This window comes from Lucilia sericata, unplaced genomic scaffold (assembly GCF_015586225.1).
Source record: "Lucilia sericata isolate MDLA Ls3-8-SP2 unplaced genomic scaffold, ASM1558622v1 Contig000259F_arrow, whole genome shotgun sequence".
NCBI lineage: Eukaryota > Metazoa > Arthropoda > Insecta > Diptera > Calliphoridae > Lucilia > Lucilia sericata.
The window spans coordinates 205,001-222,071 of NW_023994284.1; the positions used below are offsets into that span (position 1 = coordinate 205,001).

Below are 17,071 nucleotides of genomic sequence, written 5' to 3' on the forward strand. Positions count from 1 at the left end.
ACTCCTCTCACATGGTCCAAACATTGTTTAAGTATGTAACTATTGACCGATTTTTGTAGAATACCTATGTAGGTACTCCTCAGACTGTAAACTGTGTTATTTCTAAAATTTCACATGCCTTGAGAAGAGGTGTTTTGGAGTTTTTAGACCTATGTATATGGGTCGGGGACAGATGCCCTTTAAGTAAAAGACCTCAAGTAGATAAAATATTAAGTACCTACCTAGTTCATATTTATACTTTTTCAAATAAAAATATCTTAAATCGTGTCTACACGTTAACAGCTTCTTATTTAAAAGTGTTTGGAAAAATACCCCTAAATTAATGAAAAAAAGTTCAGTGAACTTGAAAATCTTTAGGGAGCTAAAGATTTTATTACTATAGCTATAACCTTCAATAAAAATATATATTTTTTTCCGAATTAAAACGACCGTTACAAAAGACAAAGCCATGCATTTACGTAAATAGAGACGCATTTGATAAATACATATATACATGCATACAAATATACGTATGTATATAAATATATATATATATGTACGTATCTACAACAATTTATAGCATTTGTTGTAAATGGAAAACAAAGAAAAATAATCAGGTCATGGCAAGGGGTCTACCTCAATTCTATTTTATATATAGAGAAAAGGAGGGTTATTTTCAAAGTAAATAAAGAAAAACTCCCATACATGTTAAATACGTGTTTATCTACATAAAATATTATTTACACGTAAGTTGTATATACATACATATATACATATATATACATATACAATTTTACATCTCCCCTGAGATGGGAAATAACTGTGAATCATTTGCTCTCTTTAACTCTCCTTAATTTCTCTCAAACCAGCTGTATTATTTACTTTGAAGAAAAAAATAAAAAAAAAAAACTATGAAAAACAAGACGCAATTTAGAAAAACTTTCCAAATTTTAAAAAAATTATTTTACTATAAAAAATTATTTATTCCTTTGAAACCCTAATTAATTATAGTAACTAAATAAAATATCAATTTACTTGTTTCATTTAGATCAATAAAAAATACAAAATTCTAGTAAAATTTTTAATTTGTCATATTAAAATTAAATCAATTTCTATAAATTTTATATTTAACAATATTAAACTATTATTTGATAACAAATCCATAAAAGTTTATTAATTTAAAACGTAATTGTTGTAAAATTAGCATTAACATTACAAAGAACAAAAGCAAGTCCAAAGGTAATAAAGAAAAAAAGTAATGACAATTGTCTATAACAAATTTCTTATTTTGTTTATTACAATAAAAGCTTTGTTTTCCCATTCTTGTGTAATTTCTTAAATATTTTATATCATCAATATTATTATTGTTATGGAACAGCGTAGAATATTCCATGTTTGTTTATTATTAATTTTGTTAAAAACATTTTAATAATAGTATATAAATAAGTAATGGCTTTTTGAAGAAAACAGCTGTTTTATATAATTTAAAAGTATATAACAAAAACACAATTCCCCTCATAATCCAATTGCATTTATTTCCCATGAGAGTAGATAAATTAAAGTGCTCTTTTTGTTTTAAATTAAATTCTCAGTTTAAGTGTTGGTAAATGTTCTGCTAAATAGTGAAAATATAACAATGATGTGTATTTGGGGGAAGTACGCTTTTAAAAATGTTACTTTATAAATAGTTTTTATGGAAAATACATATGTACTAAAATTAATAAAAAATTGAATTTTTTTCATAAAGAATCTTTTAATTTCAAAATGGTTTTGAAAAATTACAAAATAATAAAATTATATAATAATATATAACTGGAATGAATTTTGTAAAGGCCCAAATAGACTACAGAAGCGGCTTATCAAACATACTTTTTTCATTCGCACACACACTATACAAACATTGCTCGTACAAACACCGATTTTTTTCACGTTTTTGTGGACTTGCAAAGATACAGATGTCAATTTTTCATAGAAATGTAAATTTTTTGAAAAATTTGTTATTAATGAATATAAACCATACAAATGGTTTGACAAAAATTCAATATGTTTGTGTAAAAATCTAAATTTTTTGTACAAACAGCAACCATTTGCACAAACTCGAAACACCCTCATACACTACACAACAGGCTTGCACAAATGTAAAATATTGGTATGTTTGTTAAGCCGCTTGTGTAGTCTATTTGGGCCTTAATAAATAGTATGAAGCGAACATGACTTTTTTTCCCAAACCATTTTTATTCAGAATATTAAAAGTTCATAAAATGTATAAATAAATAAAAATAGAAATCTTGAAAAACAAAATCTGAAATTAAAAAAAATCAGCAAACATAGTAAAACATCCGTTCTTAATAAAATCCTGCAAATTACGCGAACATTTCATCCTTTTCAATCTAAAAATCATAAAGAAATAAAAAGTGTTCCAAAGAAAATTTTAAAAATTGCACAGAAAAAAATTATTCATATCTGGAATGAATTTTCAAATAAATTAAATGAATCGAACATGACATTTTTTCCCAAACCATCATTCAGAATATTGAAAGTTCATAAAATGTATGAATTTGTACATTGTTTTGTTTTTTTTTTTTTTTTGCTCATTTTCTTTGATTTTTATAAAAAAATGCAATAAATTCCGTTACCTATTAATATCTTCCATTTTTTAGAAAATAATCACATATTAGCGAATTTTTATGATAAATAAATAAAAATGCTGGAAAACTAAATATGAAATAAAAAACATCAGCGTATAGCTAAACATCCATTCTTCAGAAAATGTTGCATGTTACGCGCATAAAAATAAAAAAATTTTCTAAAGAATATTTCAAACATTTTTTAACAAATAGAAAAATATAAAGAAAATTTTTAATATTTTAAGTCAAGGCTTCTAGATTATGTTTAAAAATATAAAAATGAAAAAATTCATACAATTTAGGAACTTATTCGTAAATATTATTAACTTTAGTCAATGAAAGCAGTTCATAATATTTATGCTGAAACTTTTTTCTGGATTAACATAATCTATGTAAGTAGAAAAACTAATTCTTTCTCCCATATTTAAATTATGAATTTTTTTTGGATTTAAAAAGTACTTACCAATATTTTTTTTATTAATATACCATTATTTACATATAGGCAATATAGAATTGACTTTAGTCTATATAGTATAGTCTATTGTCTTTTTTCATATCCGTATTCAGAAATAAGAATGCAAAACATTATATTAAATTTTAAAAATAGTTTTCTTTTCTCCTATCTGAATTTGGGCATTAGTTAGGTTTAGGTAAGAAGGGCAGCCATTCAATCAAGGATGAGTGGCTCACATGGGTCCACCTAATTGCGGTCCCTTTGTGTTACCCTAGTGGTCGTAGGAGTACACTTGATTATTACTCACTACTTCCAGATTTAAACCAAGCGGTTTGATTCACAAAGTTCAGGATATTCTTCAGACATATCCCAGATAGCTCATCGGGCATTAGTTTATATCTTGTAAATCTCTTTAAATAACCTTTAAAATTAAGGTTTTCGAATAGGATTACTTCCCCTGTTTTTCATGTAACCTTATTAATGGTATATTTATTAAATAACGTTGTATGTAATATTTACAAGATATAATTATATTTAATTTATTGTAAAATTTAATATTTACCCTTTAAATGGCACAAAATTAGGAAAATTTTACTGTTTTTAACTAAACAAAGGTTTTTCATTTTCAATTATTCTTCACACAAATCCAAAAACATTTTTCAACACTGTGGGTATTTTTTCCAAACGCTTAACAACACTGTGGCAACTAAAAATCGCTCTCATTAGACAAAGACAAGAAATTGTAATTTAACTAAATGACAACTAATAACTATTGTTTAAATTAAATTTACTTACAAAAATTCATATAATTTAAAGAATTTTTTTAATAAATAACTAAAGAATATATTAAATATTAGGAAAGATAAGTTTTTATGATGAAATTTAAAGTAGTTTTAGGAAAAGTAGTGAAAAAACAAATTTTCCTAAAGAGAGAAGGCAATATTTTATGTACAACTTTTTTCCAATAGTTATATACAATTTTTACCAATTTCCCCTTTTTTGAGGCAACGATATAAAAGCCAGTGCAGAGAATAAACAGAATTCAGTTGATAACAGACAATTGTGAACAGCGTACTTTACAAATAAAAGAAAAAACAGTGAATTTTTGAGAAAAAGTGATTAATTTTTTTGTGATATAAAAAAAGTAGACTTTGGAAAATAATTTAAAAAGAAAATAAGTGACGTCATATAAATAATAGTTTTTCTATCTGTTCCGAAACAGTGAAAGGTGAGAAATTTTAAAAGAAAATTAAAGAGTGAAGCAGTTTTTTTATAAAAGAGAAATTAGAAAAACAAGTTTGTTTTAATTGTGTAAATTAGAATTTTTTCTTTAAAATTTAATCTGATTTTTTAATAAATTGGTATAATTGTATAATTAAAAATTTTCTATGAAAAAAACCTTCAAGGAAAATTTATGTATACTTTATTGGAAAAAAAACAACCCCCATTTTGTTTTTGTATGTGTACCTTGGTTTGATTTCAAATTTCTGCAAATTCATCAAACGAAATGCAATATGGCGTCTTTGTTGTATTAAAAACATTTCCCCTCGTTTTTTAAAAGAGAGAGCGTAAATAAAAAGAGTAAATAAGTGACTACTCTCCTTTTGTTTTTCCGTTAGTAATAAAAACTCAATTTCACAATACTTGTTACTGAAACCGTCATCTTTGCTAAAAAAAAAAATATTTTTTTCAAAGAAATCAAACAAAATTAAAAACAAAATATAAAATAAAATATCAAGTAATCTTGGTCAATAACATCTACAATTTTTCTTTCTATTTCTTAATTTTCCGCAGAACACACACTTCAAAAACATGCAAATCTTCGTGAAGACTTTAACTGGCAAGACCATCACCCTTGAGGTCGAACCTTCGGATACGATTGAAAATGTCAAGGCTAAAATTCAAGATAAGGAGGGTATTCCCCCAGATCAACAACGTCTAATTTTTGCCGGTAAACAATTGGAAGACGGACGCACTTTGTCCGATTATAATATTCAAAAAGAGTCTACTCTCCACTTGGTTCTACGTTTGCGTGGTGGCATGCAAATCTTTGTTAAGACATTGACTGGCAAAACCATCACTTTGGAGGTTGAGCCTTCCGATACTATTGAAAATGTTAAAGCTAAAATTCAAGACAAGGAAGGAATCCCACCAGATCAACAACGTTTGATTTTTGCTGGCAAACAATTGGAAGACGGGCGCACATTGTCTGATTATAATATACAAAAAGAATCTACATTGCATTTGGTATTACGTTTGCGTGGTGGCATGCAAATTTTCGTTAAAACATTAACGGGTAAAACAATTACATTAGAGGTTGAACCTTCGGATACTATAGAAAATGTTAAAGCTAAAATCCAAGACAAAGAAGGTATTCCCCCAGATCAACAGCGTTTGATTTTCGCTGGTAAGCAGTTGGAAGATGGCCGCACTTTATCCGACTACAACATTCAAAAAGAATCCACCCTTCACTTGGTATTGCGTTTGCGTGGTGGTATGCAAATCTTCGTCAAAACTTTAACTGGCAAAACTATTACCTTGGAAGTCGAACCTTCCGACACTATTGAGAATGTTAAAGCCAAGATCCAAGATAAGGAAGGTATTCCCCCAGATCAGCAACGTTTGATCTTCGCCGGTAAGCAGTTGGAAGATGGACGTACATTGTCCGATTACAACATCCAGAAGGAATCTACCCTCCATTTAGTATTGCGTCTCCGCGGTGGTATGCAGATCTTTGTGAAAACCTTGACCGGCAAAACCATTACCTTAGAAGTCGAACCTTCCGACACTATTGAAAACGTCAAGGCTAAAATCCAAGATAAGGAAGGTATTCCCCCAGATCAGCAACGTTTGATTTTCGCCGGTAAACAGTTGGAAGATGGACGTACATTGTCCGATTACAACATCCAAAAGGAGTCCACTCTTCACTTGGTATTGCGTCTCCGTGGTGGTATGCAGATCTTCGTGAAAACTTTGACCGGCAAAACCATCACCTTGGAAGTCGAACCTTCCGACACCATCGAAAACGTCAAGGCTAAAATCCAAGATAAGGAAGGTATTCCCCCAGATCAGCAACGTTTAATCTTCGCCGGTAAACAATTGGAAGATGGTCGCACCCTTTCGGACTACAACATCCAAAAGGAATCTACTCTCCACTTAGTTTTGCGTTTGCGTGGTGGTATGCAGATCTTTGTGAAAACTTTGACCGGCAAAACCATCACCTTGGAAGTCGAACCTTCCGACACCATCGAAAACGTCAAGGCTAAAATCCAAGATAAGGAAGGTATTCCCCCAGATCAGCAACGTTTAATCTTCGCCGGTAAACAATTAGAAGATGGTCGCACCCTTTCGGACTACAACATCCAAAAGGAATCTACTCTCCACTTGGTTTTGCGTTTGCGTGGTGGTATGCAGATTTTTGTGAAAACTTTGACCGGTAAAACCATCACTTTGGAAGTTGAACCTTCCGATACCATTGAGAATGTGAAGGCCAAAATCCAGGATAAGGAAGGTATTCCTCCAGATCAACAACGTTTGATTTTCGCCGGTAAACAGTTGGAAGATGGACGTACATTGTCTGACTACAACATCCAGAAGGAATCTACCCTTCACTTAGTATTACGTCTCCGTGGTGGTATGCAGATCTTCGTGAAAACCTTGACCGGCAAAACCATCACTTTGGAGGTTGAACCTTCCGATACCATTGAGAATGTGAAGGCAAAAATCCAAGATAAGGAAGGTATTCCTCCAGACCAACAACGTCTGATCTTTGCTGGTAAACAATTGGAAGATGGCCGCACCCTATCGGACTACAACATCCAAAAGGAATCTACTCTCCACTTGGTTTTGCGTTTACGTGGTGGTATGCAGATTTTCGTTAAAACCTTGACCGGCAAAACTATCACCTTGGAAGTTGAACCTTCCGATACCATTGAGAACGTGAAGGCTAAAATCCAGGATAAGGAAGGTATTCCCCCAGATCAGCAACGTTTGATCTTCGCCGGCAAACAATTGGAAGATGGACGCACCCTTTCTGACTACAACATCCAGAAGGAATCCACCCTCCATTTAGTATTGCGTTTGCGTGGTGGTATGCAAATCTTCGTAAAGACCTTGACCGGTAAAACCATCACCTTGGAAGTCGAGCCTTCGGACACTATTGAAAACGTCAAGGCTAAGATCCAGGATAAGGAAGGTATTCCTCCAGATCAGCAACGTTTGATCTTCGCAGGCAAACAATTGGAAGATGGTCGCACTTTGTCTGACTACAACATCCAAAAGGAGTCCACCCTCCATTTAGTATTGCGTTTGCGTGGTGGTATGCAGATCTTCGTAAAAACTTTGACCGGTAAAACCATCACTTTGGAAGTTGAACCATCCGATACCATTGAGAACGTGAAGGCTAAAATCCAGGATAAGGAAGGTATTCCCCCAGATCAGCAACGTTTGATCTTCGCAGGCAAACAATTGGAAGATGGTCGCACTTTGTCTGACTACAACATCCAAAAGGAGTCCACCCTCCATTTGGTGCTACGTCTTCGTGGAGGCGCATACTAAATTTATTTATTTTTTTAAATTTAACAATATGAATTTCAAAATTTTTATAGTATTCCAAATGTATCTCGTTAATTTAAAATCTATTTTGTATTCAATTTCTTATTTTTTAAACTAGTTAGTTTTTTTATTGAATTGAATATTCCCGTTATGTTGAAAAAAATAAAATATAAACAAGATATGCAATAATTAAAAAAAAAGAATTTATAAATTTTCTGTGGTTTTATTATGATAATTTTTGGTATGGGGGATAAAAGATTAGCTCCAGGAAATTTGTAAGTAAATGTGGGAGGTGAACTTCTAGGGAAATTGATTTTGAAGCTAAAATCATTAGCTAAATAAGCACATCCCTTCCATATCCATCGAATTCTCAATTGGTCCCCGAGTTGCCTTGTTTGGGGGAATTTGGTGGGATAACTTTATATGGTCGTTCTAGAGAAATACATTACGGTTTATTAGAATAATAGTAATCCTAATATTATTACATCGAAAGCGAAATCTCAAAAGGATGTGGACATATGCTTATTCCTCCTGTCAAAGAATTCTATTCAGAAATTCTATTCAGCCAAAATGAAATCGATCGGAATAACACGCAGATAGATTGTTTGTTAGGTAGTTAGTTATTTAGTTAGTCAGTTCTTTAAGTTAGTCAGTTTGTTAGTTAGTTAGTCAGTTAGTTACTTATTCCTGTCTTCTGTAAATCGATTCGGTTTCAAAACCGAGAAACTTTTAAAACCGAATTTGGTGTTCTGCAAATCGAATTTTTATTTGAACGTAAAATTCAGAAAAACAATCATATTTTATGTGAAAAAGAGTTTAAAATGCTCATAGCATTTATATTAAGTTACAATTATATTAAAAAACCCAAAAAACAATTTTATAATTTATTTTAATAAAATTAAAATCGATTTACTTTCGACTAGATTTGTGTACTTGGTTTTAAAACGAGAAAAATTATGAGAATTCGTTTTTAAACGAAAAATTTACTCGGATTCGGTTTACAGAACAGACAGGATTAGTTACTTTTAGTTAGTTAATTTTGAAAACGTTCTATCAAATCCGTATAAAACGCTAACTATAGCAACACCAAATGAAATAAAACTACTAAACACAGCTCTATTATTTTCTATACGAAAGAAAAGAGCAAATATCTCAAAAGTTCTCTCTTTATAATCCAGCTGTTGGCAAATAAGGAGAACAAAAACGCCAACAACAACAATTCATCTGTATTTAATGAATACTTTTTTTCCACTGTGTTAACAAAAAAGAATTGTATTTTTTTCTATCCAGTCATAGTACATATTTGGCACAATTAATTATATTTTTACATTCACTACGCGTTACTAAAGCAAATATAGACAAGAAAAATGGTCGAAATCACTTTGGAAACTGCAAAACAGCACAATAAACCCACTGATTTATGGATAATAATTGAAAATAAAGTTTATGATTTAACCAAGTTTCGCAGTGAGGTTTGTAAATAGCAATTGTTTTATTAGAATTATGGTTTTATAATACATATACTTTTTAAAGCACCCTGGAGGTGAAGAAACCTTAGATGAGGTAGCTGGTCGTGATGCCACCAAAGATTTCATTGATGTGGGTCACAGTCAAGAAGCCAGGTAAGTGTTTAGAAGAGTTGTAAGTTTGAAGCTTTGAAGTATTAACTTGTTCAGCTTCCGTAAGCAATAGATTAGAAATGAATTTGTTAGTTTAACCTTAAATAAGACATGAAATCTCTTATCTTTTCAAATCATAGAAATTAGGTTTAAAAGGCGTGTTTTAAATTTGTTATTGATTTGTTAAATTAGTCGTTAAATAAGACTGTATAATATGGTATATACTACAGTCTGAAATATAGATTGAATTACATATTAAAATATAGAATAGACAAGGGTTTAGACTATAGGATATTACTTGGATCATGCTATAGATTAGACCATAGACTATACTACAGAGAAAAGTAAAGACTAGACTAGAAAATTGGTTTCTATGACAACCCTCATTTACAAGACCATTGACTATACTATAGAATGGCTCCTTCAGGCTACACTATAGGTTAGACTATATTATAGAATAGACTATAGGCTAGACTGGTGACTAGATTATATAATAGACTATATACTATATTATAGAATAGACTATAGAGTAGACTTGGGACTAGAATACAGAATACACATTGCTATAAACTAGACTGGTGACAATACTATTACACACTAGGCTATATACTAGACTATAGTCTATATAGAACTCCTATAGACGAGACTATATACTATGCTATAAAATAGATTATATACTACACAAGACTGGCTATAGACTAGAATATAGAACATCCTATAGACGAGACTATAGACTAGACTATAACTAGGCTATATAGAATAACCTATAGACTACACTATAGGCCAGGCTATATACTAGACTAGAGTGGTAACTAGATTATAGGATAGTCTATAGACTAGACTATAGGATAGTCTATAGACTAGACTATAGGATAGTCTAAAGACTAGACTATAGGATAGTCTATAGACTAGACTATAGATTAGACTATAGACTAGACTATTGACTTAACTTTGAACAAGACTATAGAATAGACGAGACTATCGACTAGACTATATAGAATCGCCTATAGACTACACTATAGGCCAGGCTATATACTATATATAAACTAGACTGTATACAACACTATAGACTAGACTGGTAACTATACTATAGGATAGTCTATAGAATAGACTATAGGATAGTCTATAGACTAGACTATAGATTATACTATAGACTTAACTATGAACTAGACTATATAATAGACTAAATGCTATACTATAGACTAGATTTTAGAGTACACCAGGTTACAGACTAGATTGGTGACTAGACTATGGACGATTATAGACTATATTAGGCAATAGACTAGACTATAGATTAGGCTATAGACTTGACTATAGATTAGTCTATAGATTGTATTATAGACTAGGCTATAGACTATAGACAAGACTAAGTATTCAAAACATATCTGCAATGATTTCATTTAACCATTATTTTTTTTCAGAGAAATAATGAAAAAATACTATATTGGAGATTTAGCTGCCAAAGATTGTAAAAATAAGCTGCCACTCAGGTAAATTTCTTCTAAAAAAATTTATTTCATTAGCATGTTTCTTTGTAAATATGATTAAGCTATATTTTTAATTAGCATGTTTATCCAATACGAATTACCTATAAATAGAAGTGTATGTTATTTATTGCCTAATATGATGCTAATTCAAATTTAATGTACAATTTCTACTTGCATGTATTTATTTTTAAGTAATTTTGTATTTTAAAAATTTATTTAAATTTCTAAACAGTTTCTTTGTTAAACCTGCTTATGTATGTATATCATCAACTGAAATGCTTTCTTTTATAATTAATTTATATTCATACTGAATTTTAATATACTTATCTCATTTTATTACAATTTTAGTTGTAAATATTTCTATTCAACAAAAAAGATAAAATACTACAAATCATATTTTTGAAACCATCAATATTTAAAAATTTTCTTTGTAAGTTTTGAATGCCATTATTCTAACACTTTATACAAAATCACATTTATTATCTTATTTAACGTGTTGGGTTGTTTGTTTGGTAAATTCAATACCAAATATGTATATTGATTTCATTGTTTTTTTTTTTTAATTTTTTTTACAAACATTTTTCCAGTCCTAATACCGTTAATGCTACCGAAAATCACGAAAAGCTTAATGTTCCAAAACAATGTTGTCTTATTAGTTAATTTTATTCTGTTTTGTATTGTTTAAATAATTAGTTTTCAGTTTTTTTTTAACTTGGTTTATGGTTTTTAGCACAAATAAGTTTTTATGAAACATTCCTTTTATTTAATAAATTATTTTTATAAATTGAACGAATATCTGCAGGGAAATTGGTATTGCTGTTGGCGCTGTGGTTATTGGAGTTGCTGCCGTATTTTTAATTAAAAAGGCTTTAGCCAAAAATTAGTTTAAATAAATTTCTATTAATTTAATAGAAAAGAACATTATGTCATTCCCTTTGTTGATAAATTGCGAAAAGTTTATTATTTTTAATGTTATATTGCCCTGGTTGTTTGATAAGGAACAAAGTAATCATGTATAGTGTTCAGTTTTAAATATAATAAACTTATGAAAATATTGCTATAAATAATGTTCAGAAAGATTTGATTTTTTTTTTTAAGGAAATTGTGTTTTTGTTTCAGTATTTGTGAAAAATATGTTTTTAAAATCTTTCGGCAATTAGTTTTTTCTCAATAAATTTCTTATTTCTACTAGATAATTAAATCATTATTATCACATTGTATTAATTTCTTACTTTTTCTTTGCAGGTTGTTGTAATCATCATCTATAAATCTCTTCCAGCATCTACAATTTAAATCGGCAATCTCTTTTTATACTCAATAAATTATTAGAACAAGTTAAACTTTTTTTATAAAAATAGTTTATTTCTTAATATCTTATATATTAAGGCTACAATCAATTAAATAATATATTTACTTAAGCATACCTATTACAATATATAACGCCTTAAAGAAACCCATTACCCAAAACTAGGAAAAATAGAAAATATGTCTTTAAACAAATGATTTAATCCTTAAAAGCTTCATTGAGTGCTGACAAATTGCGATCACTAACGAAACCCTGTAAATCATTGCGACCCATCAGCGAAATAACCATTTTTAAAGTACTCCATATAGACTCGGACATTTGTTGCTGACCAGCACCCACTGAGCCGGCTGGTAGTTCTCGACTAGCGGCCACATTCGCCTGCATGTTAAGGGCGGTCAATAGATGTTCAACGGCTTGTTGGTAGGCTTTCAAATTTAAACAGCACACACCCACATTGTAGCGTACCCGTATGAAACCTGGTTCCAATTCCAAAGCTCTTTGATAGGCCTCAACTGCTTCTACGGAACGAGAACCATTAGCTAAACTGGCTCCCAGGCGATTCCAAACTTTAGCATTTTGTGGATTGGCATGTAGAGCAGCCTGAAAACAATCCACCGCCTTGTCATATTCCGAGGAGAGATTGTAGAGTACACCCAAGGCCTCCTGAACCTCAGGATCTACAGTTTGTGGATTCATGCGTACCGCTTCTAAATACATATTCTGTACCTCTTGCAACTTATTACCGCGTATCAATGATGAAGCCATTGAGGCGGCTGCATCTGCTGGAGTTTCAGGTTGAGCGGGCACTAGATGTTTGTATTTAGGATGTAACTGCAACCAATTGGTTAACATTTTCACCGCCTGCGACTGTAAACTTTCATTGGTGTAACACACTGCCAAAGCCATTAAAACTTTAAGATTATCGGGCCTTAAATCTAACGACCTCTTTAAGGCTGCTATACCTTGTGGATCCATTTCATTTTCTGCCTGTGATATACCTAAAAGTTCCCAGGCTTCAGCATTTTCGGGATCTTTGCTGGCAGCTGCTTCAAAACATAACACTGCACTGGGTATATCACCCTTAGCTAAATATTCTTTGCCCTTTTCCAAGGCATTTTCTATATCCTGCATGGGATTTTCTTCGGCAAACTTGTACTCCTTGTAGGGATCATAATTTTCATCGTATTCCGATAGCCAAGGATGATCTGATTCTTCAGATAATTTTGCCCATTCGTCCTGTAAACGTTGCCAGAATTTCTCATTATAATTGGCAGCAGCCTGTTCATTGCTCTCATTACTGGTTTGATAGTCATTAACCCAATCTTCACCTTGTAGCGCTTCTGGTAATTGTTGTTCTGATTTCTCTATGGCACTGGCTTCTTCGAAGAATTTATCAGTTAAACCAGTAGACATTTGTTGATCCATCATTGCGCTGGGATGGGGAGGACAAATGGCCAAATAGGGAGCCGGTCTATTAAGGTAAGCAGATGAAGTTTCAGGTCCCTCATCGAAAAATTCCCTGACATGAGTCATTTGCTGCTGTTGAGGCTGAACGTGTACCATGTGCGGAGCTGCAGGCGGTTGTATTTGCATGGGTGCGCCAAACTCCTTAGACCACTGGCCGGCCACCTCATCTATAACACGAGGAGCGTGCTGTAATTGTGATGGGCCCATTTGAGCCTGTTCGATTTCACGCATTTCCTGCAGCAAAGTTTCCATTTGAAACGATTGCGGTGGCCCAGCCACTTGACCCAAAAACTCATTTACCATCTGTTCATCTTGACGCATAGAACGTTCAAATTGTGCCTGCACGTAACCTTCATCTTTATGCGCTGCATCACGGGTAAATTGACCACCCAGTTGCATGAGAGGATTTACACCACCACAGTCTCCTTCAACTAGTTGTCTGAGCGACATTTTCTTTAATAAATTTTGTAATGTTTTATTAAATTTTTACAGAATATTGGAATTGGAATGTAGTTGTAATGTTTTTTAGGAGATATATGTTAATCTAATAAAAGATAATACGAGAAAAGTCTAATGTCCACAACAGAAAATTTGTTATTTGTTTTGTTGTTATCAGACAGGTGTGTTGAGTGAGTATAAAAAACAGCTGTCCGGTATAAAATGTGTTTAGTTGGTTTAGTGGGTGTAAACAATAGGCTGAGACTTGCGCCGATTCGGCTTAAGCCGACTAAGCCTAGCCGCCGAACAAAATGTCAAAGCCGCCGCCGCCGAAAATTTTTCAGCTTAATACGGCTTGAAAATTTCGCCATATTTTGTACAATTTACAGAATACTTTCGCTAAATTTGTGGAATTTTACAATATAAAATTAATTTGTTTTCATTTAAGCAAGTTTTCTTTTATCTAATAATAAGCCGCTCATTGAAATTTGGCCGGTGTAGAACTTTGCTCAACGTTCGATGTATATATATGCTTCGCCTCAGATATTTTCGTGTTTTCGCGCCTAATTCGAGTCGCTGCTTTGACTTCAAACCAGCTTCGTTGACGTCAACGGAGCTACACCTTTTTACATTGCTGGTATGTCATACCGTAAAGGGCTAGGGTATCGAACATGTGTATTTCAAATGGGAAGTGCAGTTGATGTCAATTCTGCCGACTGCGAAAAGAAATTCTGCTAGAATTTTTCGCGCCAAACTGTTTTCTGCATTTTTTATTTGCCAAAATAAAAAAATAATTTTTTACTAAAAATTTAAATTAATAACGTCTTTCTTTTCAAGAAAGAGAAGGCATCATGATGGTCTCCTGGAAGAATGCCCACAAGAGAGTGGCAATTGTATACCTCCCTAGTAGCCTAGGCGGGTGGTGGTCGGTCGGCTAGTGGTGACATGGTATATTATCACCTAGAGGCAACGGAAGGAAGCTGATTGCCGTATTCAGGGGGTATCCTTGAGATACATACTTATTATTATACCATTGATCTTAGCAGAATCACTACCATACACCCATAATAGAGCGCGATGTCTGTCAGGTGTGTCTTTCAGTGAAGCTCTTGTTGTCTCCAAACACTATGGTGGCCGAATATTTACAAGAAACAATTGTTAAGCCGTCTTTTATACAAATTTATAGCTTTGTAGAGAATGTCTTCACGGACCTAGAAGATATAACCTGGTACTAACCATTGTGGGCTTTAGATCCCTTATAGTTGTCACACTATACCAAATAAGCATTGTTGCTGGAATTAAAGTTTAAAACAAGTTTAATTCCAGTCAAACATTCAAATTTCAAGTGTTGAAATTCACTTTCGCTACACTTTAATTCAATAGCATTCTCCAGTGAAAACGAAACTTGAATTCAAGTCGAACATTAGAATGTTTTTACAGTATAATTCAATGCACGAAATCTATATATGTACATACATATATAAAATTCTAACGTTACTGACTGACTGATTCATCATCGCACAGCCTAAACGATTTTAGCTAAAGAGCTTAAATTTGGACAGGAGGTTGGTCTCCCACCAAATAGATCCACTAAGACGGGATTTTTGGAAATTCGAATGATTAGGGGGTTAAAAATGGTAAAAACGGGTAAATTCGGTAACCTCATATCTCCTAAACTATAAAAGATACAAAAACAGTTTAAAGCTTATCGTCATTCATTTAAAATATAAGCGGACAGGTGTCTGGTACTTTTTTCAAATTCGGCCCCTTTGGGGAATAAACGGGTAGAAACTGTAATTTGGTACTTCTTTTGCACCCCATGTATCTTTTAAACCAGAGAACATTCAAAAAATATTTTTGAATCCTTCATAACTTGACGAACAAATAAAAATATGAATTTAGTACTTTTTGGATATTCGGACGTTTAAGGGGTGAAAATTGTACCTATTTTTGGTATTTTTTTTTATAAAACATTGTTTTTGGTTTATTAACTTAACATATGAATACATAATAACGGGCTCCCAATACGATGTTGCAACTGGTACTTTTTTGACTTAGAATTTAGAAACATGTAATTAAGCACTTGAGAATCTATAAAAGTGGACTTTTTGGTACTTTTTAGTTCTTCAAAAGGCACTTTTTGAGTTTTCTATAAAATTGAACATAGAAACATGAAATTATGCACGTAGAGCCTGGAGTAAATGAGAATCTATAAAATGGCACTTTTTGGTACTTTTTCGTTCTTTGACTGGTACTTTTTGAGCTTGCTACAAAATTTGAACCTCGAAACATGAAATTAAGCACTTAGAGCCTGGAGTAAATGAGAATCTATAAAATGGGAACTTTATCGTACTTCGACTGGTACTTTTTGAGTTTTCCATAAAATTAAACCTAGAAACATAAAAATAAATATGTAGAGCCCGGAGTAAATTATAATCTATAAAAAGGTACTTTTTAGTACTTTTTCGTTCTTCGACTGGTACTTTTTGAATTTTTTATAATATTGAACCTAGAAAAATGAAATTAAGAATGTACAGCCCGGATTAAGTGATAACATTTAAAAGGGGACTTTTTGGTACTTTTTCGTTCTTCGACTGGTACTTTTTGAATTTTTTATAATATTGAACCTAGAAACATGAAATTAGGAATGTACAGCCCGGATTAAGTGATAACATTTAAAAGGGGACTTTTTGGAATTTTTTCGTTCTTCAACTGGTTCTATTTGAATTTTCTATTATAATGAACCTAAAAACATAAAACTAAGCAATCAGGGACTTGAGTGAATTTAAACTGGAATTTAAACTGGAGTATTTCTGGTAATTTTTCGTTCTTTAACTGGTACTTTTTGAATTTTCTAAAATATTGAATATATAAACATAAAATTAAACACGCAGTATCCTAATTGAACGAAAATTTATCTCGCTTACGCCCATTTTGCAAAAATGGCTCGATATCAATCGAAATTTCTATAGGCCATAATTGACCCTGCCCCCTTCAATAATTGATTTTAACGTTTTTTACGTACTTAATAATACCATAATAAAACAATTTTTGTTGGAACGAAAATATGTAATGCAAATATGTATATGAAATCTTCTTGAGAAAATGACTTAAACGCACATAAATGGATTTAAAATGTC

The 17,071-nt window shown here is 31.9% G+C and overlaps 3 protein-coding genes across 4 annotated transcripts; 2 read left to right on the forward strand and 1 right to left on the reverse strand.

The window, feature by feature from the left end:
- Positions 1 to 4,085: 4,085 nt before the first annotated feature.
- Positions 4,086 to 7,810, forward strand: LOC119602857 (polyubiquitin-C). Its single transcript, XM_037954632.1, has 2 exons — positions 4,086 to 4,288; positions 4,855 to 7,810. Exon 2 carries the CDS (start codon positions 4,873 to 4,875, stop codon positions 7,615 to 7,617), a length of 2,745 nt encoding a protein of 914 aa, XP_037810560.1. The 5' UTR covers positions 4,086 to 4,288; positions 4,855 to 4,872; the 3' UTR covers positions 7,618 to 7,810.
- Positions 7,811 to 8,769: 959 nt separating this feature from the next.
- LOC119602858 (cytochrome b5) lies at positions 8,770 to 11,787 on the forward strand. 2 transcript variants are annotated; one of them, XM_037954633.1, is made up of 4 exons: positions 8,772 to 9,086; positions 9,148 to 9,236; positions 10,655 to 10,723; positions 11,523 to 11,787. In XM_037954633.1, exons 1-4 carry the CDS (start codon positions 8,982 to 8,984, stop codon positions 11,602 to 11,604), a joined length of 345 nt encoding a protein of 114 aa, XP_037810561.1. In that variant the 5' UTR covers positions 8,772 to 8,981; the 3' UTR covers positions 11,605 to 11,787. The 2 variants fall into 2 exon arrangements, with proteins under 2 accessions (XP_037810562.1, XP_037810561.1); XM_037954634.1 differs by lacking the exon at positions 11,523 to 11,787 and having other exon boundaries at positions 8,770 to 9,086; positions 10,655 to 10,727.
- A 268-nt stretch (positions 11,788 to 12,055) lies between these two features.
- Positions 12,056 to 14,115, reverse strand: LOC119602865 (peroxisomal targeting signal 1 receptor). The gene has a single exon (XM_037954639.1). It carries the CDS (start codon positions 13,941 to 13,943, stop codon positions 12,225 to 12,227), a length of 1,719 nt encoding a protein of 572 aa, XP_037810567.1. The 5' UTR covers positions 13,944 to 14,115; the 3' UTR covers positions 12,056 to 12,224.
- Between the last annotated feature and the right edge of the window lie 2,956 nt (positions 14,116 to 17,071).

Excerpts from the sequence above, each read along its gene's own strand:
- LOC119602865 (XM_037954639.1), bottom strand. The coding sequence starts at position 13,943 with ATGTCGCTCAGACAACTAGTTGAAGGAGACTGTGGTGGTGTAAATCCT.
- LOC119602857 (XM_037954632.1), top strand. The coding sequence starts at position 4,873 with ATGCAAATCTTCGTGAAGACTTTAACTGGCAAGACCATCACCCTTGAG.
- LOC119602858 (XM_037954633.1), top strand. The coding sequence starts at position 8,982 with ATGGTCGAAATCACTTTGGAAACTGCAAAACAGCACAATAAACCCACT. Across the intron at positions 9,087-9,147 it reads TAACCAAGTTTCGCAGTGAG|CACCCTGGAGGTGAAGAAAC; the intron begins GTTTGTAAATAG and ends TACTTTTTAAAG. Across the intron at positions 10,724-11,522 it reads AAAAATAAGCTGCCACTCAG|GGAAATTGGTATTGCTGTTG; the intron begins GTAAATTTCTTC and ends GAATATCTGCAG.